The 26,920-nt window shown below is 39.5% G+C and overlaps 8 protein-coding genes across 8 annotated transcripts; 3 read left to right on the top strand and 5 right to left on the bottom strand.

Annotated features, from left to right (window-relative positions):
- Positions 1-2,507: 2,507 nt before the first annotated feature.
- BATDEDRAFT_87065 (uncharacterized protein) lies at positions 2,508-3,098 on the top strand (the record flags this gene model as incomplete). The annotated part of the gene is made up of 1 exon (XM_006677630.1): positions 2,508-3,098. The coding sequence occupies one exon, from the start codon at positions 2,508-2,510 to the stop codon at positions 3,096-3,098; it is 591 nt and encodes a 196-aa protein (XP_006677693.1).
- Positions 3,099-3,445: 347 nt separating this feature from the next.
- On the bottom strand, positions 3,446-4,567 carry BATDEDRAFT_23755 (uncharacterized protein; the record flags this gene model as incomplete). Its single annotated transcript, XM_006677299.1, has 1 exon — positions 3,446-4,567. One exon carries the CDS (start codon positions 4,565-4,567, stop codon positions 3,446-3,448), a length of 1,122 nt encoding a protein of 373 aa, XP_006677362.1.
- Positions 4,568-7,260: 2,693 nt separating this feature from the next.
- On the top strand, positions 7,261-10,008 carry BATDEDRAFT_23754 (uncharacterized protein; the record flags this gene model as incomplete). The annotated part of the gene is made up of 2 exons (XM_006677298.1): positions 7,261-7,327; positions 7,424-10,008. The coding sequence occupies 2 exons, from the start codon at positions 7,261-7,263 to the stop codon at positions 10,006-10,008; spliced, it is 2,652 nt and encodes an 883-aa protein (XP_006677361.1).
- Positions 10,009-14,021: 4,013 nt separating this feature from the next.
- BATDEDRAFT_9906 (uncharacterized protein) lies at positions 14,022-16,064 on the bottom strand (the record flags this gene model as incomplete). Its single annotated transcript, XM_006677053.1, has 2 exons — positions 14,022-15,049; positions 15,161-16,064. 2 exons carry the CDS (start codon positions 16,062-16,064, stop codon positions 14,022-14,024), a joined length of 1,932 nt encoding a protein of 643 aa, XP_006677116.1.
- A 3,228-nt stretch (positions 16,065-19,292) lies between these two features.
- Positions 19,293-21,080, top strand: BATDEDRAFT_10172 (uncharacterized protein; the record flags this gene model as incomplete). Its single annotated transcript, XM_006677090.1, has 1 exon — positions 19,293-21,080. The coding sequence occupies one exon, from the start codon at positions 19,293-19,295 to the stop codon at positions 21,078-21,080; it is 1,788 nt and encodes a 595-aa protein (XP_006677153.1).
- Positions 21,081-21,417: 337 nt separating this feature from the next.
- On the bottom strand, positions 21,418-23,030 carry BATDEDRAFT_87062 (uncharacterized protein). The gene is made up of 4 exons (XM_006677528.1): positions 22,595-23,030; positions 22,263-22,445; positions 21,883-22,192; positions 21,418-21,802 (listed from the first exon to the last, which is right to left on the bottom strand). Exons 1-4 carry the CDS (start codon positions 22,862-22,864, stop codon positions 21,603-21,605), a joined length of 963 nt encoding a protein of 320 aa, XP_006677591.1. The 5' UTR covers positions 22,865-23,030; the 3' UTR covers positions 21,418-21,602.
- Positions 23,031-23,268: 238 nt separating this feature from the next.
- Positions 23,269-24,748, bottom strand: BATDEDRAFT_23750 (uncharacterized protein; the record flags this gene model as incomplete). The annotated part of the gene is made up of 3 exons (XM_006677297.1): positions 23,269-23,418; positions 23,497-24,458; positions 24,628-24,748. 3 exons carry the CDS (start codon positions 24,746-24,748, stop codon positions 23,269-23,271), a joined length of 1,233 nt encoding a protein of 410 aa, XP_006677360.1.
- Positions 24,749-25,119: 371 nt separating this feature from the next.
- BATDEDRAFT_36776 (uncharacterized protein) lies at positions 25,120-26,245 on the bottom strand. The gene has a single exon (XM_006677431.1). The coding sequence runs from the start codon at positions 25,736-25,738 to the stop codon at positions 25,184-25,186; it is 555 nt and encodes a 184-aa protein (XP_006677494.1). The 5' UTR covers positions 25,739-26,245; the 3' UTR covers positions 25,120-25,183.
- Positions 26,246-26,920: the final 675 nt, after the last annotated feature.

The raw sequence follows: 26,920 nt of genomic DNA, 5'->3' as shown, positions 1-26,920 counted from the left end.
TCGAGACTGTCAATGTATTACAATGTATTGGTCAACAGTGACTGCAATCAATGATAATATTGCAGTCAGTTCAATCCATGTGTTGATTGGAACAATCATTATCCACTTGTCAGATTCAGCATATAAATGAATGTTTTGTAGCGTATTTACTAATCCAACAATTGACTGATTAACAATAATTAAATATTAAAATGTTGAATAAAAGACTCGAGTCATTATATGAATAACGTAATCAATTGAGTTGAGTTGACACTCGATTGAACAATACAAATAAACACATGACAAATGTTTAATTTGATTGTAATTTCACACAAAATTGCTTAATTCAAAGTGTGAATTTGTCTCATTCTTCACACGCCATTAAATTTTGGATTTAAAGTCCAATTTTGTCTCTTTTACAAACTAAATGGAAAACACTTTACATTCAATACCTCAACAACCAACCAATGGAAATAGAAACCCACTTTGATGGAGAATTGGATAGCAAAGGACCACTTGACGATGTTTCAACACTAATTGCAGCCTTTCAAGCAAGACCAGGGTCGCTTCTCGGTAACACTGACTCGGAACTCATCACTCCACTATGTGATGGATGGGGTGGAGACCAACTACAACGCATGGGACTCGCTTGCTGCACTTGTAACAAATGGGACTGTTGGATCCAGTCCACTCATCATCAAATCCAAGAATGATGTTGGCTCAAACCCAACAATCACTGGTTCATACAATTATTTCAAGAAAACTATCCAGATCAATGGTATCAATGTTTCTACAAATCATCTCAAAAGACCTGATCAACTTGACAAACTCGTATACTTGGTTTGAGTATCGGTTTGTCATATTGACTTGTTCATCTGATTCTGCAAAACCTATATCCATTAATATGTATCAACATAGTCTCAAACAAATGTCATTTGGATTTGTTTCTTGGACAAGATTGCACGACACTTTTGTTGGAAATGCATTGATTGTTCCAAACAACAACGGATAGAATTGGAAAAAGTAAAACTGTTGTTTCTTGATGATGCTCAACAGTAATTACAAGACACAAGTTTATGGAGACTTTTAATCAAAGCATCGCTGAGTTGGTTGCCATTAAGCATGCGATTTATCATTGCATCAAACCATCTTTTTGTTGGAGGAATTTCAAGTCCTGTTGAACTCGGTAGTCTTTCAGGTCTTGAAAAGTGATTTTCCACTTATTCCAGCCAAACTCTGTGAATTCCATGAATTCTATGAATTTCTGGATTTACTCGTTATTGGGTTGCCAAACAACATGAACAATGAGACCTTGAAACATGTTCTTGTAACGGAATGTGATGGTCTTGTTGGTGCGCTGTGTGTGTCGATTGATGATCTAAAAACACAATGTCTAAACAACATTGAACCCACTCGAGCAGATCTACTACAATACTGTCTATCAAACAATTCCATGTTGGGTATGACTCGTTGTTTTGGAAGCGACCATTCAGATCTGTTGGAAATGGTTTTAAACTGTTACTCAAGAAATGCCTGACAAAAATCATCGATTGGACAACTTGGAAAACCAGCAAAATATGGAATCTTATTCATCACTCAAAAGGCTGGAATATTGATGGAGTCGTCCGACCTTGAACTTGCTTTTACTTTGCTGTTGGTCAAAAAATACTATTCAAATGGACATTCACAAACTGCTTTCCATCACAACATTTGTCTGTTCAAAAACTCGTACGCAATGTTGTCTCATCAATATCGACCAATGTATTGGAATCTGTTTCGTCATGCGGTTTTCCAAATGAAACAACTTTACAGCACATGTTTATGGAGATATTGGTTTACTTGACTAAACCAGACTGTTCAATCTAACCAAAACTATCAAAAGTATTTTCCAACAACTCGAATGTGACGGACACTATTGCTGGTGGAATTGATTACTATTTGGTCAATGGACTAGCAATCAATCAACACATTGACAGATTTGTCATCCTAAATGGAAACAACGACAATCCAGTTGTAATCCATATTGAGCCTTGAATTCAAACAGTCGTGAATCAAATCATTAATAAACTACAAAAACAGTCCAATATGCCAACTCGCATTTATCCACAACTCGATATGTGATGTTCAAATGTCTAATATTCAGACAGTGCTGATTGCAATTGTGGTTACAATTGTGGTTGTGCATAAATATCAATCCAATACTCGATTCAATACTTGATTCAACTTGAGCATGTACAGTTTTGTAGTAATCCATTTGATCACATTGACAGAATCAAGCAATGATCTGATTCAACAACACCAAATGATGCATCCATATCACTTTTATCAATCAATTGTACACAATCAGTCAATATAATCAACAATCACTGTCATGATTGACATGATTGATTCAATTCATTCAATTGATTCAATTGCAAGAATATGGTCATGGTGTTTCGACTCGTTTGACAGGTGGATCTTTGGCGCCTTTGTGCATGTCGGGCCATGAAACTAGAGGTATGAGCAAAGGTTGGTCCGACATATTTGCCATGATCGTGACAGCCAAAGAATCCGACAAAGCCGATACGCCAGTTATCCTTGGAGCGTATGTTATTAATAAACTCAAAGGTATTCGCTCGCATCCTTACACTACGGACATGAAAATCAACCCTTTGACATATGGCGACCTTAAAACCCGCACAGAGCTGCACGAGGCTGGCAAAGTGTGGGCAGCCATGCTTTGGGAAGTTTACTGGAACTTGGTCACCAAGAGTGGATTTTCTACCAATCTCTACGATGCCAAGGGCAAGGCTGGCAACATTGTTGCTATGCAGAATGTGATGGGTGGATTGATGCATCAGCCATGCAGTCCTAGCTTGGTCAATGCTCGTGATGCCATTATTGCGTCCGATGCAGCCTATTATAATGGGGCCAACAAGTGCGAGATTTGGAAGGGATTCGCCAAACGTGGTCTGGGAGTAAATGCAGCAGATTACACAAACGATTTCTCTGTTCCAGCAGAATGTGGTAGCGGTTCACCTCCACCTTTGACCACTACTCGTGGTCCTAAACCTACTTCTGGATGCACTCGCATGGACATTTGCTGCATCTATGTTGGAAAAAGCTGTGACCAAGACTAAATGCTCAAGTTTGGTAATGGCTTTACAATTTATTAAATGAAAGTATATTGTAAAAATGTAAACAGTTTGTATTGGTATTGGTAATGATTATTTGGTTAGTGTTAATGGACTAATAGTATACTGTCATCTGGAAGTCAGTCTACACTTTCAGGCACGACATTATCATTCGTGTAGTGCAAGTTGGTTTACAGTTTATTAAAAACAAGCTGATTTTTACAAATGATCGAGATTGATTCATGGCAGTTAAACATCACTATTCAAACACAGATACAACACTCTTGTTCGAATCTAATAGTCTAATTTTATTATTATTAGATTGAAAGATCGTCATTTGAGTTTAGAATCTGTTACTTTCCCATCATTTTTCCAAAAGTTGTAGAAAGTTGCACTTTCTTTTGTGCTATGACCTGAGCTCTGGCAACTTTCTTTTGTTCCATGCGTAAAGCTTTTTTTTCACTTTTTGGCAATTTCGAACTGCCTCCTGGTTCACTACGTCCTTTCATCTGTCGCTCCAAGCTTGTTATTCTTTCTTTTATTTGTGGGCTTATACGCTCTGACAATTTTGAACCACCTGATTGTTGCGACGGCTTGTGTTTATCTTGTTTAGTTTTGACCACACCATCTCCTGGTTCACTACGTCCTTTCATCTGTTGCTCCAAGCTTGTTATTCTTTCTTTCATTTGTGGGCTTATACGCTCTGACAATTTTGAACCACCTGATTGTTGCGACGGCTTGTGTTTATCTTGTTTAGTTTTGACCACACCATCTCCTGGTTCACTACGTCCTTTCATCTGTTGCTCCAAGCTTGTTATTCTTTCTTTCATTTGTGGGCTTATACGCTCTGGCAATTTTGAACCACCTGGTTGTTGCTTTGATTTGGGCACCTTCTGAATGACTCTGTTCACATTTTCTTCTAGTCGCCTTTTCGCTCCTTCCAAGTTTATTAGATTTGCTCGTGTCTTTGGACTCAGATCTGAAAATCCCAAACTGCCTAAAGGTTGTCCTAAATGGACTCCCGTTTTATCAACGTGGTCTATGATCCGTTTTAGTCTCTGCCCATCCTGTGATATTTTTTCTAAACTTGCTTTTTGTTGTGAATTCAAAAGTGGTTGACCCGAACTACCCATATTTCGTTCAGCCTGGGCTATGGATTCTTTTGCTTTGCCTCCTATATTTGCCAGACCGTTTATTCGTGCTTTCAACTCCGGAGTCCAAATTGATTGACCTGAATTTCCAGGCACAGCGTTTGTTGGGTTTTGCTGTATTCCCGACAAAGTTCCTCCATCCGCTATTCCTTGTGCTGTTGGGATTACTGGTATAGGCGAGCGAGCAAACATGTGCACATCTTGTTCTGATAATTCTAGTGCACGACGCTGCAAGTGAGATTCATGTTCTAAATTAATAGCAGGAGTGGCTGCAAGAGCCATGCTAGAAACACCAAGAAGAATACTCCATTGAACAAGTTTCATTATGCTGTATTGTTTGAAATGTGTTAATCGGCTCTAGTATATCGATTTCAGTGTCTGTATATTTTTCAAAGTGGGACTGCTTGCATGTTTTATACTCGACAAGGAGTAACAGTGGAGTTTGTTGTCAAAGCACTATCCATATGGATATACTACTTTGGTAATTACACGAAAGTTTTGTGGTTGTCACAAACTATATGAAAGGTTACAACACGCCTCACAATTGAACCGGACTGTGTCGTCCCATCTATTTATCCCAAGTTTAGTAATCGAGTCTACACAGACTTGTATTTGACCAAAGGGCGGCTACCATTCACTGAATCCTGTACACTAACGGCCAACTCCAAGACCTGACTAGTATACCATTCTTAGTCAACATATGCTTTTTGTGTCTTGAAACATTGACATTCGACAACCAGAGCATCTGGGATAAACTGATTGATTTTGGTGTGATATTGTCAAGGGATTATAATCCCTAAACTCAAGATTGGCTGCTTGCTACTAAACCACATCAGATCACAGGGATTGCTGAAAATAACATGGTCAGGGTTAGGGTTGAATGAGTATGTCCTGATGTGATCCTATTGGTCATATAGGACATCACTCGAGCTTCGACAAGTAAAGTTGCATCAGATTGAATTGCATATTCGCCATTCATGATTTTATAGTTATACAAAGTCATTGTCTTGCCAACCAGTTTGCTTTGCATGTGCCAAACTTGGTGTGGTAGATATGCTACTATATAGTACTAGTATCAAAATTGTACCTCGCAGACAAATGATGACATATCAATGTGGTTCATAGTCGAAAAGTAAATCACAGCAAGTAAAAGATAAAGGAATGAACCAATGTTAGATTATGTTGTTTATTAAGCAAAGACAATAGAGTTGGTTTATAGCCAAAGAGAGTTGGAAAGTACATAGAATACTGACTGTTCGATCAATCGACTTTGTGCTGGTAGCGTACCATTGGTAACAGACACTGTTTTGACACCATCACTGGGATTGCCATACAACAGTTGACCAATAAACTTGTAACACCACCAGCATATGCTTGTACGATTACAGCCTGTTCACATGAGATCATTTCATATCTCAATACCCGAGTTTATTTTAAATAAATTCATTCAAAAAACAACTGTAAATCAACAAATAAACCAACAATTCAATCCAGCCAACACTGTTTTATACACCAGTCTAATCTGTCAATCTTGGTTGGTATTATTATTGATTATATTGTGGTTTGTCTCGTCCAAGCACAAAGGCTCGGTTATACTGTCAAATATTACATTTGTCAATACTCACTATCTTGTATTGGATCCCATTTGTCGTCAGTATACTGGATTGAACTAATCACTTGGTAGATCAACATGTGCAATATATCAATAACCAACGTGTACAACAACAGAGTATAAAAGTTGTTTCAGTCGATAGTAATCCAGTGTTATACAGCATATATGATTATTCATGAATGTTGACATGACTCAAGAATATGGTGTCCACGACATTGGTAATGCAATCAAAAATACAATAGCTATTCAGGTTTAAGGGTGGCTAATCAAGCCATGCATAGTGTAGATCTTGATGCTGCATAATCATTTAAAATGGAATCTTTTTAAACTGTATTCGACACTTGGATTCATGCTGGTGTCCAGTTATGATCTGAGCATTGGCTGCCTTATACTTGCCAATTTGAAACAACCGGGAATCAGAGTCAAACTGTTCAACATATTGCGCAAAGGAAACCTAATACATGCCAGACAGTTTGTGGATCCATTTTGCTTTCGAGTCAATACATGTTATACAATGGTTGTTTTAAACACCATTATTGCCATCCAAACACATTGCTCACAAACAGCAAATCAATTGCATGATAACCCTGGCCAAACAGAACTCATAGGGTTGGAACTCATCAACCCGAAATGACATATCTGGCCAAGTAACCAGTTCAAAAAATACAGATCAAGCAGCAGAATTGAGCAAGATACTTGACAACCATTTACTAAAAAACAAATTATGATGATTGGATAGTGTATGGATAAATACAGCACATTTTGTTACGTTCAATTATTCGACATAGCTGGCATATAACATACACAGCCATAGTGGTATACAAGCAATCCATTAACATGCAAGCCGGACAATTGTAATAATTGACATGATCATTAAATGGGTTTATGCAATCACCACGTGTTAGACCCTAAATTAAATGGGCATAAATTATTGGCAATGCTGCAGCCGACAAGTGATTATCTATTGACAAGCCAATATGTTATGTATATTTGATATACGGACTGGCATAATTCACAAATGTCAATACACCATCAATCATCATATTGATTGAACTGGATTTACAGCTGTTTGAGCTAGATGTTGTGTTGGATAGTAAAATACAATTAACATGACATGTGTGGCAATGGATAAATTGGTCAATCTACAAATTCGTTGCTTTATCTACCCTGAATATATACCTCGATCCAGTTAATCTTGCTCGATATCAAGCATTTTAGTAAGAACAATGCAAAGCATATGGATGCAAGAATATCAAGCATTAGTATTGCCAGTCAAGACCATCAAGGTATAAAAATGAGTTGTCAGCCACTATCAAACATCATCAGACTGCTACAAATCAACAACTCAATCTGTATAGTATTGATACGCTTGCCAAATACAGTTCAATAGTATACTGCAGCCACGATGAAATTTTCACTACTAGCCATTGCTTCTGTTGCGTTCGTTGTCAATGCTCAAGGAAATAAATCTGGTATGCAAATCTGTTGATCAGTCTATTTTATGTTGGGTTTATCAATGTTTGGATTGTGCAATCGTTCAAAACTGTACTAATTGACGTACATTATAGAATCCATGCCTACATGGGCCTTTATCAAGGAACACCGTGACGCTGGCAGATTTGTTTTTATGCCATACACTGACGAACAACGAAACGTCGTGCTGACCAATGTTGAAAATAGTTTGAAATTGTGGACCAACTATGAATCTAAAATCAAGAATTATGGTGAGCGTGCCGATCCCTTCCCGATCATCAAGAAACTGCGTGCAAAACTGGATGCATCCAATCTTACCGATACTGAGATGCAGACTGAACTCTTGAGTGCGTTTATTCTTGGGCGTGACTATCATACTCGTTTTGATCCATCTGGACCATATTCTTGTTTCGTGGCCATGACTGGTCTTTCTTTCAGATTTATCGAGGGCGATGCAGATATGGTCAAGAAACCAACCGTTGTTTTTGAAAAATTCACAAAGAATCAAGGCTTGCGTGCTTTTTTTGGAAAGGACTATGACCAAATCAAAGTTGGCGACGAATTACTACTTGTTGATGGTATGACGTTTGTTGACTATTGGACCTTGAACCAGGATAAATCAGGTGGTGCCAATGATTATGGTGGTCAGCATGGTGCTCTTAAGTACATGACGTCTCGTCCTGGTGTATACACTCTTTTGCCAGAAACTGATACAATCAAGTATCGGCTCAAATCAAAAGATACTGGAAAGGTGTACGACATTGAAGCTCCGTGGGTTGTTGTTTTTGATTCATCATGCTGGAGTATTACTAGTCAATTGTATGCCAAAATTTCTGGAAAAACTCTACCGGGAACACCTCAGCCTGCCGACACGAACAGTATAATTGACGCTGATGCACCTGATACCGGAGTCAAACGTCGGTTGAAGACTTGGGAAGAAATCAGAACTCCATCAATGATATCCGAGTACCATCATAGAAAGCAAAAAATTGATCAGATTTTACTTGGACAACCATCACAAAACCATACTTTTGACTACCAAAACGCCGGCGTGTCGACTATCAGCTGGGCAATCTGGAAACCCGAGTCCAAGAATCTTGGCATTATTAGACTGGATGATTTTATGCCAACAAACCTTAAAACTGGTGCACCAGCAGATATGGAGGCCGTTCGTGAAATCCACAAACTTCTCAGTACTGTACTCAAAGACACCAATGCTGTTATATTTGATCTCCGTGCAAGTGGAGGTGGTAGTGGTGAGTTTGCCAATGCCATTCCACAACTTTTCAAACCTGATTTTCAACCAACACCAATGAGATACTTGATGAGTTCTATCGCATACAACACTCTGGTTAATGGCACGTACTTTTTTGACACTTCTAATCCAGCATGGTACAAGACTCCACCTGGTAGCAAGTATTCTATTGATCATGACAGAACTTCGTATAATCAGTCAAACTTGTATGGCCAAGCCTATCTCAAACCTGTTGGTATATTCACTGATGCTATATGCTATTCAGCATGCGATCTGTTTTCAGCGTCTTTTCAGTCGTCCGAAACTGGCCATGTTTTTGGTGAAGATGGAACGACTGGAGGTGGTGGTGCCGACATGTTTTCGCTCGATCCAGAACTTCTTTTGTTCAATCCCATCGATTTTAAGCCAATGCCGTATTACCAAGAGCTTATCAACGAAACAACTGGTCGAAGCTATGCCAGCGTTCTTACAGTTGGATTTCGACAGATTGTACGTGGTGGAAAATATCAAGGTCAGCTGGTTGAAGATACTGGTGCCGTAACCGAATATATTGTACGTCCCCGTTTGACGGATCTATTGCCTGGATCCACTGAAAATTCTCGATTTGACCGTATTGCCGATCAGCTCAAAACACTGGGTGTCAGAACTGGACTGAACAATCTTCACTTTGTTTCTGAACGTATCAATTACTACATTACTAGCAGTGACGTAACCATTGATGTAGAAGTCAAGGGAATCAATCAACTGTCAGTTGTTGATGACACTGGCAAATCACTTTCAGTTGCCGATTTTAAAAGCAACATAAAAAGTCAACACTCGTTCAAACTGGCATCTGTGATCAACGATCTTGGTAATACTCGGGTCAGTATCATTGGCCAAAACAACGGCAAACAGGTTCTCAAAACACATAAGCATATCAGTCGCATTCCAAAACAACAAGACCATTTTAAGCTTGAACGTGGTATCAAATGGGAGTTTAATGGTACCAGTAAATCGGTTGGAATATACAACTCGCCATTTACCAAAAAGTCACAGGGATGGAACTCGGTCAATGGTAAATGGGTTGTTGGTGACGGAGTACAATACAGTCCTGCAATAGTCACTGAGATCCGATCATACTATACTGCACCAGTTGGATCCAACATCACTATTGAAATTGATGTCGCGCTTGAATCACAACTTTATAGCGACTTTTTAGGACTGTATGTCACAGATGCGGATGACAATGTGGAATCGCTTTTGAATACGTTTCGTCCAAATGGTAGGATACTTACAGACGGTACTTCTGGATCCGAAGCAATCGTCAAAAAGTTCCCAGTGACAACCAAGACGGAACAGTTTTTTGTTAATCTCATGTTCAATTCAGATGTTGCTACACAGATGAAAGGAGCAACAATCAATTCTTGGAGTGTTACCATGGATTGAAATGGGTTGTAAATGTTGCTGAACGCACCATTGATTGCACCACCAGACTATGTTTGAATAAATATAGTACTTGCATATAACTATCCTATACACTATTGTTTAAGTTTATTTCAATCAACACATGTAAACTTTTTATTTGGTCGAGTGAAATATGCAAGTTTCAAACCATTTTTTAAATTGGACTGGTTTTGTCATGGATGGAATATTGCAAGTGTTTTTAAACTTGTCAGGTTTTTGTATTTTTTGGTGTTTTAGACATTTGAATGAAAGTTGATATTGGATATTTACCATACCAATCAGAGTTGTCATGGTTGTTTAATGAAACTCGGTACAGATCTGGATAAAACCGCATTTAGACCTGCATTTTCAATGGTTTGATGCGACATGAAATCATTCGAGTTGATAATGGTCATTGCACTATTGTCTTGTTCTTGTTCTTGGACTCTTTCACTGGTTTTTTAGCTTTCATAGCCGGTCTCGAGTTGATTACTTGATTCGCATTTAGTTGATGATTTCAACTGGTATTTAAAACTATGGTTTGATTGACACCATCAAAGCAGTTGAGCCAAACATGTGGACTGAAATGGATGAGTTTGGTGATTGTATAATGTATGGTTATACCAAATAATGAATATATTATGCAAGACTTTCTAGCACAATATTGTATATTCATCAATCTGATAGAAACAACTTACTAGTCCAAATCAAATATTGGATGCATCAACAGCATACTACTATGTATAATACTTGCAAACCACCAACTCACGGTCAACTTTCGGATGCGAATATGTTTGACAGTCATTCTAGTAATGATCATGTATGCACTGGATCTGGTTGGTGGTTGGTGATGACTTGACCTGCATACACAGTCAACAATCAACAACGGTGTGCTACACATTGAATGCATGCAAATCCATGACTGTCAATACTTGTTGTTGAAATGGGTTCAGATCACCATCAGTTTGCTCACTCGTTGCACCGATGTGATTGCATGATCAACCTGACACCAACCAAACCACACTCGAATATATATGTTCCAGTCATGTGCATGGTGTATCGATTGTCAACTCCAACGCATTCCACCATGATTATGGTCACATCACACCATGTTGATGTATGTCGATCGGTATCACATTGCAACCAGTTATCATCCAATGACTGCAATGCAGTACCGTGCATGTATTGTGACTGATACGCTGTGCACCATCAACAAGTGTGCAACTGTCACTTGATATATCGAGTCTGATATGCAACAACATGCTGTGTTTACCATGATCAGGTTTTTGATCAATCTTGGACTCATGATACATGATTTGACATGTTGGATCGTGTGGATGTGTCATGGACTGCAATTTAGTTGCAGACACATATGTTGGACATTGACTGATGCATACTGTGCAATGACTGATCAGTGCGTGTGTGATTGCACACTTGGTGGTATTGTGCATTATGGTTGTTTGACAATGGATGAATGCTGGATTAGTCGGTTATATGCAACCCATTTGAATCGACCTATTTGGACGATCACTCGATGTAACTGACAACAATGTGTATACATGGCTGTTTGATTAGTTGAGTTTCTGTTGGTACCGCCATACATGAGTTGGTCAACAAACTTGTAGCACTGCCAAAATACACTCGTATGGTTTGCTTGCATGATATCATATTGTGGTTTAACACCCAAGTTTATTTTACAGCCGTATTCACGTAAAATGAAATACTTTTCTGTATCGATCTTGTAATGATTGTCTTGGAATAAACAATCGTTACATATTTGTTGTTGGAAATGGATTTTTTTATTGAAACTCTATTCTAATATCAGATATGTTCGCGATCTAGCTCAAGAGAATAATCTCATGAATGTAACAGCTGTTTCCATGCGATCACACAATATTTTGGAGAAAAGGAGAGTTGGAGGTTGAAAAGATGTGGAATGTATTGAAACAGAGATGTGAACATTCACACTGTTTTTGTACAAAAGTGAGCACAACGATCAATCAACTAATGGGTTCAAAAGGCACGTTGTTGCCCAGTAAGATTGACATCAAACATGACTGTTTATCATGTGTTTTAATTCAGTATTTCATTCCACAAGAGTACGGTTATAAATGAAATCCATTCAAAAAATAGTAATAATACTGTTTAAAAATCGTCAAACAATATGATGATTATGTACATGTTAATGTATTCAGTGATCGCATACTGGTCGATTGATACAATATAATCAAATACCACTGTATTGTTAATAAATGGCAATGATTAAATATACAGAATTTTAAGTGCTTGAAAGACTGCAAACAAAAAGTTGCAGTCGTTGGTTATGAAAAAGCTCAAACAACTATTCCAAACTACAAACATTCAAATTAGTATCAATCAGCATACAAAAAAACTAATTGTACATGGCTTGAAAAAATAGAAATGCTCCGTTAGCTTAGTCGGTAGAGCGTTGTGCTAATAACGCAAAGGTCACAGGTTCGATCCCTGTACGGAGCATTTTTATTTTTCATTTTGCAATATTGTTGAGCAAACATAGTTTGATCCAACAACTGCAGCATTCCAATCTAGACAGATACTGTATTTTTTATAAATGCCCAATAGTTCAACTTGAAAAACTGTTTTGGTCAGTGCCAAACTAAAATAAATGCATATCCAGCACGCTTAGTTCAAGTATATGCATGGCTTTAAACCTCGGCAATCGACAAATCAAATATGGATTGCAGCTTATATTGCAATACTCATTTCGAGTTTTAAATCCACAACAAATGTTTTCCAAAGCAACCCAATACCTTGATCAAACTGAGATTTATCAACCATTCAACTTGGTATGTAGTGCATGATATTGATGATTGTTTGCTCATGGTATTTGATCCACTTGATAAAAATGTCGATGCTATTATACTCGACTTGTCATATCTGACAAGTTGGTTTCAAATAACCCGCATATGCGAATGACGACTATTCAAGCATGATCAAATTAGATTGGTCAATAATACTTGAATATGCACGATATTGCTACAAATGAGTGGTATTGACTAAAAACTGTCATATTACAATATTAATGCTTTCAACCATTCATGATTAAATGTAAACTTCAAATGTGTGTACAATTTCTCAAAATAATAGATGTATTTGGCAGTGTAATAGTTTAGTTTTATCGACTCGAGATCGTCCTGACAATAGTTGTACTGAAGTATCATACATTTGGTGAGTAAAAAAAGAGTTCAATGCGATTGCTGCACATATTGACATGCTTGAGCAAATCACCAAGATCATGCATATTTGTAAATATTGATTATTGCAGCATTGTTTAGCATACACAAGCATCTACATATGCCAGTCATATTGCATTTCACGAATAGTTTGGCTCATAGACAAGCAGACTTGGATGAGTTTAAACCAACTTACGTGCTATCGATTGTACTTTTTATGCAACTACTATTGGAGGCTATTGATATATTCCTTGTTTTTCATCTAAACGGTAGTTGCAATTTGATAATCCTGATCACCATTACCGATCCTTGCATATCTCAATATTGGCAAAACTGTTGATAATATTGTCTGAAAATGTGGCAATATCCTTCAGTGTCACTATCTTGACAGGATGAATAATGAGACTATTGATATTTTAATCATTCTACTAGTCGTGTTGGTTTCTTACAAGGCTGCTGTTGTGACTATTTTAAACTCACCTGCGTTGGTAACTGCGTATCCTTGCTTTATTACTGTAATTTTCATTGTGAATATTTTTTATTGGCAAAGCTGAAAAAAGTCAACCTTACAAACTATAGTATTTTATTATGCACTCTGAGTTTACAGAAATGAGATGAATCGTGTCATGTAAACCATTTAGCACTAAAAACCTACACCTTATTATGCCATACTCGTCACACACTACACTCAAGTATACAAGTCATTTAACTAGTACCTGATGCAAGGCAAGCTTGTCAACAGCAGATATTGAGTTACGAAATAATGATTCTTAAATTAATCTATCCACATGAGTTTAAAATAATCTACTTTATTTTCTTGTACACCTTGAGACGCATCCGAGCTTCTTCCTCGTCACGCTTAGAAAACAAGGCATTTGATTCTCGGATAAGCTTAAGGAATACTTCCTCCAAAGTGGTTTGTCCAATTCCCCAAGATTTAACTAGTCCTTCCGGGTTCTCTTCAAGCCATTTAACAAGTTTTGGAACCACCGAAACAGAAGTCGGCAAAAACTGATACAAAAGAGCTCCAGCAGAGTAGTCACCCAACACTGCGTTTGGAACAATATCACGCACAATATTCTGCACATGTTCTGAATCCTCCACATTTGTGACAATAGATACCGAATATCCAGCACCAAACTTGGTTTTCAATGCAATAGCATTGTTGATGGCTCGGAGTCGACCATTGGACATGACACCTACTTCATCACCAAGAACGTCGGCTTCCTCCATCGAGTGGGTAGTGAGAATGATTACCCTGCCTCGCTTGAATCTTTCAATAAAGGACCAAACGCAGCGACGATTGACTGGATCCATGCCTGTTGTAGGTTCATCCATGAAAATAACTTTGGGATCACCAATCGTGGATATCACAAGTGACAGGCGACGCTTCATGCCTCCTGAATATGTCCCAGCACGTACATCTGCAACCGCATGAAGTCGCACAATCTTCAATCGCTCATCAACCAAACCTGGTATATCCTGCTTGGAAACTCCCTTGATGCCTGCATACAATCGGATATGCTCACGCGCAGTTAGATCATCAAAAAGAATATCGTGCTGTGGACAAATACCCATATTGCGACGAATACGCTGTGATTGATACTTGACCGAAAGATTATAGATGAGCGCATCGCCAGAAGTTGCTGGTGTCATGCCGGCTAAAACAGATATGGTGGTGGATTTACCTGCTCCGTTTTGACCAAGAAGTGCAAAAAGCTTGCCCTCCTCAATAGTAAAGCTCGAGTTGCGAACAGCCACTTTTTCACGAGATCCATCGTCAAAAACACTTGTTTTGCCATATACCTTGCGGAGATTAACAATCTTTAGTGCTGGAAAATAATCTAATCCAAAAAATCATACATGTTACCTTTAGCTGCACATTAACAAATACAAGTCATTTTGCACCAATATAAACTTACTTGGATCAAGAGCAAGCCGACGAGCTTCAGTCACATCTGCATCTTCGTTGGCCTCATCCTCAACTACAGCATCCCCAGTAGAGTTGCGAGTCACCCAGTTACGTAGTCGATCCATATTGGCTTGGATATTTTCCAATCCCCAGTAAGTAGGAGTAAACAGGAAATAAACGGGACGACTGGATCCAAATTCGTCTGCAATCACATTATCAAAGTACCACATCAATACACCGTAAAATAGGCAGTTGCACAATAAAAAGTAAAGTGCATTGACAGGTAAAGGAATGTTGGCAACACCCGAAACTCCATAGTTGGGAACAAGTTCTTGAGGAATTGGATTAAAAAGACTCGACCACGCAAAATCATAGCCTGGAAACTTGGTTCCGGTAAGTTGATCAACGCGGCCAGTGGTCACTGTTGAAGTGTCCAGAAACAAATGACCGGCATTGAAAAAGGGGAAAAAATACAACACATAAACGTATCCCATTTCCAAAAAGGGTCTAGTCCACAGGATATATGTGGTTTGAGAACTGGAAAACACAAATGTCTGAAACAAAAGACCGACTATAAATACAAAAATACCCACAAGAATGGCAGTATTGGTTCGACGCAAAAACGTAGTCATGAAAAATGCCATGACCACCATGGCTTCACCAAACAGCACAAATGTGAGGATGCTAACACCAATGTTTGCACGAGTAATGGCTGGAAAATTGAATACGAATCCCCAGCCCACCATCGAGAGCGCATTGACAATCACCAAAATGGATGTGGATAAAAAATGGCTCAACCAGTATACGCTTGGCATTAGACCCATTACTTGCATGCCGTGTCGAAGTTTGAGTTCTTTCTCAGTGACAATCTGACTGAGTACATTGATAAAGATGATCATTTCTGAACAGAAAAAGAATGCTGGGCCTAATTTCATGTACACTCGAGGCAGCTTATCATTAAAAGTAGCTGCGGGCCAATCCTTGATGGAAATATCCAAATTGGCCTTGACGGTAGCAGTGGGATCATTCAATACTGTAATGATGGCTTCATCCATACCACGCACAAACCCAACCACTTCAGGACCGTAAATATCACTGCCTGACGCAGTATGAAGATCGTTGAACCATACTTGGTACTGAACATTAATGGGTCCATTTGCAGGAATTTGTGTAAATGTGATTCCCCATGCTGTCATATTCTCATGTTGCAGAGTGTAGTTGTAAATGAATTGAGAACTTGGAACCTGCACAATGTCATATACACGATTGGCAGGAATAGTATAATCTGTCCAAAGTGGTATGTACAACATGAAATAAAAATTGTCAGGCACATATTGATTGCTCATCAAATCATATTAATAAAACATACTGCTGGTGGTGAAGTCGGTTTCGAGCTTCAGTAGATAGCCAACACGATGCTGATTAATGGTGGCAAATGTATCCATAATCTTAGTATAGTCGATAGTCGCAGCAGGTTGAGGCTGATCATTAGTAGTAGAGATGGGATTGATGGCATACATGATGGTAACACAGGGATTTGCTGCAGTTGCTCCCTATATGCATATTCAGCATTAATCAAACAGTAATGTGCAGGAATAAAATCGTGACAAGAGCAACACATCTCACTTGACAGCGCTGGATACCAGGCAATGGCTGCATAGTCAAATTTTCTGTGGCATTGGGGCGATCTTGGCTGGCATAATCAGCCTGTTGAAGCAGAAACATGATTAAAGAAAAGATGAATGGAGCCAGCAGAGCTTGAGTAAAAGTAGAGCCAATATATCGATACTGAAGCAGAGTATTCTTTTTGAGTAGAATGACCAACTGGTCAACAAATGTACCGAGTGCACTCTTGTTAACCAAGCGGGATTCGGTGGGCATATCATTGTAAGGATCGTCCATGTAAGCCTTGTCTAAAGCAAGATCGACTCCAGGCATTTCAGCAAATTGATAAATGGGCTATCGAAGCTGGATCAAGTGTACAGCTTCAACCTTGTGCAGATGCTAGACAAACTATTAGGGTTCAATCTCGTGTTGTTTGAGTTGCATTTATTTACAGCATATTCGCGTAAAATAAAACATTAAACAGGGGTATCAAAGTATATAATAAACAGCCAGTCTCATATGATGGGTATCGCATCTATTGAATAAGCAGCCAGTATTTATTGAAACGATACAATGGATATTTAAATATGGCTGTCCCAAAGCAAAAGAAAGTGGTTGCAAGATAGTATTCTGTTCTGCATTGACATGTAGCTGCAAAACCCGATTCAAATCAACACGTGTAAATGCATTTTTGGTAAAAATGTGCTACAAATCGGCCCCGTTCCCGAAATCTCGACCCATAAAAGGCAATAACGCGAATCCATCGCATTAATCAATTTTGGTAATAATTGATGCTTTCAATCAATTTCCTTTGGGTTGCGTTTTTATATTATTGTTGAGCAACTCTGGCCATAGTTGATGGTAGAACAAATAGACTTGGTCCCAACTCGGGGAAAGCAGATTGTTTTTAAAACAGGAAAACCTAGACAGACTGGTGCACTGGTACGAAAAGCCGTCGCTGCTCAGAAACGTCAGATATGCACTAGTCTCTGTTGCACTGCGTAAGTAATGCATGAATACTCGGTGATTTTTCAGTGCAACATGTTTTTATTAATGCATCTATACCTCGGTGTCATTAGAATGTGTCCTTTGTTGACAACAAGTTTCATTGCTCTAGCTGCCGCTTATGGCGGCACTTACTATGGCTCATATGGCGCAATGGGTCTTCCCGACGGTAAATATCATGATCCAATAGCTCGACTATTTCAACACTAATGTTCTTACTGCTACCATCTTGTGTGTTATCGATTGTTCATGTTTCAAGCCCATGTGCAATGTTCCAACGTGCATGCCAATTCAGAACTCAATGTGCCGTATTGGATGAACGATTACAATGTTCCTGAGCCTAGATATAGTTTTCCAAAAACGACTCTGTTTGGCAATCCTGACTTTATAAACAAGGAAAATAACATATTCCACACCAACTGGGCTCAGTCTCGCACTGTCATGTCGGGTGATCAAGTGTTTCTGGGCATGTTCAAAACCTGTAGGTGATACTGTGGATTACACCTTCAAATTTACGTGTAATGACTTTGAATGCGTCCATGTATATAATAGGTACAAACTGGTATGGTGAAGACTATGCTCAAAGCATGACAAACACCTACGATATATTCACCGATGCTGTTGGAAATCAAGTTCGTGATTCGTAAGTAATAGCGTATTACCAAACAATCCTGCTTGTCAGTATTGTAACTTGTGTATTCATTCTACTCTATTGTACAATGATTGATTTTAGCACGTATACTTCAGAACCTGAAGGAGGCTGGTTTGACGTTCTATCTCAATACAATACTACCTGGGATCAAATCATGATCAAAAGTTCACCAAAAGTTCAGCCTTCTACTCTTTACGTCTTCAATAGCCTCCAAAAACGCTCGTGGTATCTGTACGCTGCAGATCCAAGCGTCAACATCTCGCAAATTGGCACTCGTCCTCAAGGTCCTGCTTTTCCACTTTCAGATCTAATAAAAGCACCATCAAATCCTGCGTTTGCTATTCCCGCTGCTGCTCCTCGCACTCCCAATGATACTGTGGCTAATGGCCTCTTTGGAACGATCCCGACTCGTTACTATCTTGATTTTGATCCATTTACCAATCATGGCCCAACTGCCAATGTCACTGCTGTTCCTTGGTATGTCCCTGCTATCAATGAAGCATCCATGGAAGAGTACATTCTTGCCGCCCTAAAATCAAGTAGCACGGCTATTGGATTTATTGACAAAACTGCACTCTCAGGCTACGTTAACAACTACAAGGGCTTTTTTTATGTCAACCAAGCCATTGGAAACGCGTTAAAAAACGTTCCTCATGGTGGTATTTACTTCAAAATGGTAGATCACGCCAAAAAACAATATGCTGTCAATATGAATATTGGAACCAACAGTTTGCTTCAAATAGCTCATAATTTTCCTAGTCCAGGAGATCGTCAACTAGTGCAGCTAACCCAACTGAGCAACGCCTTTTTGCGCAATAGCGATCCAGTGAAACTAGGCCACGCTTCCATCACACAGGGACTACGTGTTATGCCACGTATTGTCAAGGACCCATTCAAGTCTATGCTTGGCAACTCGTTAGCAAGCTTCATATACCCATTTGCTATTTCGTTCTTACTTCCCATGTTTGTGATTGATCTCGTACAAGAAAAAGAGTCCAAGGTGTTGATCATGATGCGAATGAATGGCTTGAGTTCTACTGCGTACTATATCAGCCAATACCTCACGTTCATCACGCTGTATCTCATCTCTGCCGTAATCTTTTACATTTGCGGTACCGCATACAGTCTTTCACTGTTTGTAAATACGGCACCTGCGGTATTGATTCTTGTGCTGTTTCTTTGGGGCAATGCGCAAGTGTCGATTGCCTTTTTTTTGTCGGCTCTTTTCAAGCGTAGTCGACTGGCACTTGTGTCGGTATTTTTGTTGGTCATTTGCAGTGTGATGATTGCAGTGACGTTTGATACTATGATTGGCAACAACACCATTTCACCCTACTTTTTTCTGTGGCCGCCATTTGCATTCTATCGTGCTTTGGGTGTTTTGAATCGTGCTTCGTTCCAAGAAGGTATGACTCCATACACCATGAGCATGCTTCAGTCTGGCGATCAAGTGTATATTGCCACTATTGTTCTTGCTGCCTCGACTCCGATTTTTCTCATTCTAGCTACATATCTGATTTCAGTTCTGCCGTCCGAGTTTGGTGTTAGCCGGCCGTGGCATTTCCCCCTAACTAGTCTTTTTACCAATTCCAACAAAAAAATCGATCTAGAAGCCCAGCTTGCCATTTCCAAGGCACTGAATGCAAATGAAATCCAACACGAGGATCAAGATGTTGTGAATGAGCGAAGTCGTGTAGACAGCGATCAGTTTGATCCAAACTCACCATTGGTGATTCGTCACATACGTAAAGTCTATGCTAGCCGAAGCGGTGCGGGTCCAAAGATTGCCGTCAAGGATGTTACATTTGCTGTTGAGGAAGGTGTTGTTTTTGGGTTACTTGGACCAAACGGTGCTGGTAAAACCACTTTGATCAGCATATTGACTGGGCTGTATGAAGCCACGAGTGGATCTGCCTTGCTTGGCGGATTTGACGTTCAAACTCAAACCAGTGAGGTGTACAAAAGTATTGGTTTTTGTCCTCAGTTTAATATTTTGTGGGAATACCTTACTGTGCAAGAACATTTATACTTTTATGCTCGTCTCAAGGGGATTTTCAAGGAGGATGAAGATTTGGCTGTTCATCAAGCCATTGTAAGTGTTGCACTTGAAGAACAATGGGATCGTGAAGTTCGTGAGCTGTCTGGAGGTCAGCAACGCCGTGTAAGCATTGCTATTGCGCTGCTAGGAAACCCCAAAGTTGTTTTCCTGGATGAGCCCACAACTGGACTTGATCCAGAAGTGCGACGACAGATTTGGAGTATTATTGAGCAAGCTAAACGTGACAAAACCATTGTTCTTACTACTCACTCGATGGAAGAAGCCGAGGCTTTATGTCAGCGTATTGGTATGATGGCAAAAGGCACTGTCAGATGTTTGGCTAACCCTACTCGGCTTAAGCAAGTCTATGGATCTGGATATCGTGTTCATCTGAATGCACTTCAACACGATATTGATCGCGCATGTGCATTTGTCGAGTCTGTCCTTCCAAATGGATGGGTCAAAATTGACTCATTTGCTACGAATGCATTGTACGAATTTCCTGCTGCTTCAGGCACACTGACACAGCTGTTTCAGGCTGTTGAAGCTGGCAAAGCTCGACATGGTATTCTTGATTGGGGTGTGGGGCAAACTACTCTTGAAGAAGTATTTGTTCGTTTGATTAGCGAAAATGATGCTGATGCCGACTAGATCTAAGAGTTGGATAATGTCCAAAATGTATTGGTTTCAACAGCTTGGTCAAATAATCGTGTACAACTATGAAATAAAATAGGCTGTAAAATATTGTCTTTTTTTGCATGGCAGAAATTCCTATTTGACTTCAAACTTGACGATCGTGCAATGTATGGCTATACCAAAAGTGAAAGATCCAAAACACCAGTTTAAAACTATAGTTTGGTTGTGTAACTCCTGATGACTGGTGTGTTTGGAGACTAATCAAAAGAGTATTGGATGCTGTAATATCCCAAAGCTTTCTAAACACATACCGAGTGTTGATTCAGGTCAATCTGTAGTAGGAAAGCACAATAAATATTCAACTATTGTTTATTTCAAGGAATCAACCACTGCAAAATAAATACAAGTGCTTCATTTTACGTGAATACGATTGTAAATGCAATTGGACAGAAAGGTAGCAAAGTAGATAAAAGGACAAGTATCAAAACGATTTCCATGGAAAAAGTAAATTGATCAGTTTGAAAGTGAATATTGGATCTATATGGAGGCTTTAAAAGGGATATCCATTAAAGCAGTTCCATTCGACCCCCAAGAGTGCGACCAGTATGTAAATGCAAAAGCTTGATTGTTTGGATCGGCATTTTTTTTGCACTCAATCGGATTAAAGCGTTCAGATTGTGCAGAGCATATATGTCCTAACCCTTTCATGTTATGCCAGTCATATGGCAATATCCATTCTAAACAATAAAAAGCAAGTATAAATAATCAATGAAGAGCCAAATTATCAACATTAATAGAACAATAGTAGGTGGCGTACCTGGAGCAATGTATGTAATAGGTGGTATCGATTCGTTCAAAACTTGCTGATCGAATTCTTTGAGTGCCTCGTACAGTACGATCGGGCCAGTTAAAAGCTCTACACTAGTAGTTATGGGTCGATCTTTGATTTTTTTCAAAAGAAATAGCCAAAACGGGTGACCCGGTATAGATCCCATCCATGGATTGGGAATGTTGTGCACAAAATTATAATCTCGAGACATCAATGGAACAACGACACCTCCTTTTTTAGCAATTGGTGTGTGCGATTTTAAGCATTCTAAATCTAGATCTGCATAGAAGCCTCCATACTATCGAGTCTGAATGAGAAAATAATCACAGTAATAATAATCTAGTAGAAAGCAGCATGCTGATGCTTACCTTGTACATGTACATGTAACGAGCCGTATCCGCACGATTGATTGTGGTGGGCATTTCTTTGAAACGCTTCAGCATCCATGGGAAATGCTCCTCGCACAACCGCATGTTATCATCATCAGTCCATAGAATATACTTCCAATCAGAGTGACTGTTTTTCCAAGACATCTGCCATACTTGAAATTTCTATTGGACCAAAATTGACAAGTCAGATGCTAGGGATTAGCATCAAATCTAAAGGGAGTTTACAAGCTGGTATAAAGCCATGCGACCATAAATCACAATAGCTGATACAACTAGATACACCAAAAAGCATGGTTACTTATTCTATTTACTTTTGGTAAAACAGTAGTCTTCCATGACTGATGGATAATATGTGGAATGGGGACATAAGGCGGAGAGCTGATCTTTGCTATAGTTCTTGGTTTCTCGAGGCAGGATGAATTGACCATGCGCAATGATGAAAACGGGCTGCTTCGAGACTTGTTCAATATTAAAGAGGCTCTTGGGGTCACATAACCCAAATGTATGAGACTGTATACTACCAACACAATACACAACAGAACAACGATCCTCTTGCTTTTGAAACATATATATGGTCGCATGTTTACAGCTCTTATTCCAAACTAAAGCTGAAAGCAACCTTAAAATGCTGATTTTCTCAATAGTGCTGAAATAGCTAGGGTAGGCTGCAGTCAATTGCCAGACTAGTGTCGAAGTGGCAAGTTATATATCGATTTTTGACAGCTGTTTGATGCTGTGCTGAAACCCACTCAATCAATTGAATTTCATAAAGTTGGGCGAGTTCTGCTTTATATCTTGTTTTGTTTTCAAGCAACCCTAAAATCATACATACACTTGCTCGAGTCAGAGATTGTTTTATCAGGAGTAGTATGTATAAGACACCGAATGATACCAGTTTTTTGAGGGTAGAACTTTTCCTGAAAGTTATTGAGGATGTTTCCGATAAGAATTTTTGGTTAATGCATCCATCTACTTTTATTTTGATTCAGAACGTAATCAGAATTGGAGTCCCAAAGTGATTGGTAGCTTTCATGCTATCCTTGTACTCTGTTTTTTGTCGTGGGTTATGCTGAGGTTTCTGGGTCTTCCATACCGAAATGCAAACGTGCGGATACACATATGTTTGGTCAGATTGCTTATATTGCCAATCAATTTATTAAATAACATTTATTTTTATTTAGCAATACTACTGGCGAATCTTGGCCTTCTTGACCTTATTGCTATGAATCGGAAACTTTGGGCCAAAGCAGCTTCTAAGATGAGTGAGCGAGTCAGCAATCATTGTGTCGGTCAAATCCTCGCTGGACGCACGGAGAGAGACGGATTTGATGGATGTCATAAACCAAGTGAACCAGCGAAGGATTTCAGAGAGGGATGTGCTTGTATCGTATGTACCGTCTTTTCCAAGTTTCAAGGTTTCAATCTCGGAAGCATACACTATCCCATCAATATCAATAGCAAAGAAGCGGAAGAGAAGCCCATTTGTCAGAACAGCAAATACAGGAGTCTCCTTTCCAGCAGCCAGTCGTTTCTTGAGCAAACAACCAGCTTCGCAGAGAACTTGAGGAATTGCACTATCAGGCCATTCCTTCTTTGCCTCCACCACCAAAAGAAAAGAGTCCATAGTATCCACGGATTTGGTATCTGAAGACCCAAACATATAGTCCACATCGCCAGTGTAACCGAATCCAGTTCCTTCCCAATCATTCTTGACTTCACAGAATCCCATCAGGTTGTCATTCGCTTCAGCCAATAGAACTTCTGTTAGGATGGCATCAATGACAATTCGACAGGCCTTCTCGTTGTCTAGCACCCACACGGTCTTGATTCTGCTGAGGTTCTCGCACAAGAAATCGCTCGCAACTGGAGTAGGAAATGAAGTTGGGATGTGCAACGAAGGAACATCAATAGTTGCGTAGTCAATGTTCAAGGCTAGACCATCGCTTCGAACGCAGTCGTTGCAGGTAGCTTTGGAGAATGGAATAGAAGGTTTCTTCTTATTCTTTAATTGCTGGACTTGCTTCCATTCTTCGTCCGTGAGTTCGTTGAGGATGACAGGCTTGCTGAGCAGTTCGTTCATTTTTTGTTTTTTTGGGGAAAAAGTGACAAGAAAAATTAGCTTTTTAGACCTCCGATCACTTTGCCAGCCAGAGACATATATGGGTTTTATTATGACTGAATATTCAATGAATTGTTGGAATTGAAAATCCATTTTATTCAAGGAAAGCTCTCAAATCGCTTGTTGGTTCCAAGCCATCTGTTCCATTCTCCAAAGCTACTCTTGATCACTGCGTCAGACTTGATGGTCTAGCCTTGAACATTGACTATGTGGATCTGAAAGCACCAAGCCTGCACATTCCAACTTCATTTCCTACTCCAGTTGCGAGCGATTTCTTGTGCGAGAACCTCAGCAGAATCAAGACCGTGTGGGTGCTAGACAACAAGAAGGCCTGTCGAATTGTCATTGATGCCATCCTAACAGAAGTTCTATTGGCTGAAGCGAATGACAACCTGTTTGGTTTATACAACATAATAATTGATTAAACAAGTGTGGGATTTACTGACATTGTGATGCAGACATTTGTTCAGTTATACAACATGAGCGTGGATAAAGATTAGTGAATTGTCAATGAATTCAAAAACAATCTTGTCGAGTAGATTTGATGAAGACTGGCACTGTCATTGCATAAACGGCTGGTTATTGTGCACAGAATCCCTTGTCCTATTTTAGGTGAGCACGCCCGTAAAAGTATCACAATCTAGTGCATTTTATCCGATCATCCTTCCTTGTTTTCAAGCAACCCTAAAATCATACATGCACTTGCTCGAGTCAGAGATTGTTTTATCAGGTTTATTGTAAATTGAAAGAGTCGCTTGGACTGGATAGTTGTAAAAAATGATCAAGCAGAAATATAACTAGGTGGTGGGGTACATCTCACACGCTGGTGAGAAGCATAAGGTGATTGACGTCCTCGACCAAGGAGTTTTGGCACGCCGTTCATCAGTAAAAAAGATGATGGAGAAGGTGGAGGAGATGGAATTCCGGATCTCGACCTGGTAGGAATAAATCCTGACATGCTTTTGCTGCAGCCTGAGCTGGAATCCGATGAATTGAAAGCAGTGATGCCCTCTGACATGCCAGAGGATGATTCGTCTGACACGATCCATTCTTCCAGATAGTTCACGCTCTGGGAAGTCGGTTTTAGCATAGATGCAGAGTAGGATCCGCTAGATGACGATGTGGCAGAGTAAGATGAATGAGTTGATGAAGATGACGACATTTTAATTGCAGTTGGCATGCATTCAGAAGCGTGATAACCATCAGTGCCAGTAAAGTTGTGACTTGATTGATCGTCCATCAGGAAATCTTGAAACTGGCAAGATAGAGAGCAGTAAATGTAGCTTGAAGCAATACGCTTCTCACAAGTCATGCACCATCCAACGTGATAGTCCATGTTAGGCAAAGTTGATTGGATAAAAAATAGTATTGAAAGAAAGCTTGAAATCCGCAGTAGTCGAGCAGATTTAAAAAGCGGTCAAAGTAGTAGCAAAAAACAAACGAGATTCAGCGAGGCAGTGATGTTAGATTTGAAGAAATTTCCGTAAAAAGTAGTGCGATAGAGGTGGGGCCGAATGTGGCAAGAGAAGTATCTCCAAATCCCAGTTTAGTCGTATTGCTCAAAAGGCGGTGGATAGGTAGTACTAGTATCGCTTGTAGCAGATGTTTCCACAAAGTTCCGAGGTGTCGGTGTAAGAGTGGAGTAAGAGGACAGAGAGAAGGTGAATTCTGTTGATTGTTGAATTTTGAAAGATTGAAAGGGGTGACTTTGGGTAAGATAGGTAATTGGAAAGAGTATGGAATGGAAGTTTGCAAGGTAGAAATGAGCAACAATCCAGTTAGTTATTGGAGAAGTAGGTTGTGATGGAAGCAGACGAGTAACTGATGAAAAAGCGTAAGCAAATGTGGTTGCTGTTGCGTAGAGGAAAAGGAAGACCAACACGGTTTGCTTTTATAGTTTTGGCTGCTGTAAAATCGGAATCGTGTCATTTTCGGATTCAAACGAATCTAACGAGTGGTGGCCCTTATCTAAAGCACTTGAATCTCGCTTGCTCCACTACGATTGTTGTGTTTGACTCCATCATGAATATATGAGCACTACTTGGCTCATTAGTATCGTACTATTCGTCATTCTGTAATGAGTAGTGTCATGATGTTCATGCTGCAATGGATATTATGCCATAATGCTGCAATGCTGACCATTTTGGCATAGCATATTTGAAGGGTGTTCAGTGACTCGACGGTTACACCATTCTCCGCTCTAAAGGCGTATAAGCACTACTAAGCACGCCATTTTTTATTCTGAACCAAATCAATAGCTTTGAATATTAGCCAATCGTGGTGCAAAAAATAAAATACCTTTTATCTAAATGGTGGGCTTGTCTTCAAACATAGATCATTAAAAGCTGAGATAGGCCTCGTTAGACTCGCCTCACCAACCTACTTTGCTAGCATGGTTGGTATATCCAGCCAAGACACCCTTTATAAATACCTAGCAGTTTGGATATATTTTAAGCAGGTCTTGCAAAGCATTGGTAGTTAAATACTGTTTTTTTAGACATGTGGATCAAAACAGCCG

This window comes from Batrachochytrium dendrobatidis (genome assembly GCF_000203795.2).
Source record: "Batrachochytrium dendrobatidis JAM81 unplaced genomic scaffold BATDEscaffold_3, whole genome shotgun sequence".
Lineage (NCBI taxonomy): Eukaryota > Fungi > Chytridiomycota > Chytridiomycetes > Rhizophydiales > Batrachochytrium > Batrachochytrium dendrobatidis.
The sequence above is the reverse complement of the archived record's forward strand: the minus strand, read 5'-3'. Positions and strand labels throughout refer to the sequence as shown.

Coding starts and splice junctions, on each gene's coding strand:
- BATDEDRAFT_36776 (XM_006677431.1), bottom strand. CDS start 25,738: ATGGACTATCACGTTGGATGGTGCATGACTTGTGAGAAGCGTATTGCT.
- BATDEDRAFT_87062 (XM_006677528.1), bottom strand. CDS start 22,864: ATGCGACCATATATATGTTTCAAAAGCAAGAGGATCGTTGTTCTGTTG. Junction 22,446..22,594: donor AGACTACTGTTTTACCAAAA/GTAAATAGAATA, acceptor TTGGTCCAATAG/AAATTTCAAGTATGGCAGAT. Junction 21,803..21,882: donor TATTACATACATTGCTCCAG/GTACGCCACCTA, acceptor TTTATTGTTTAG/AATGGATATTGCCATATGAC.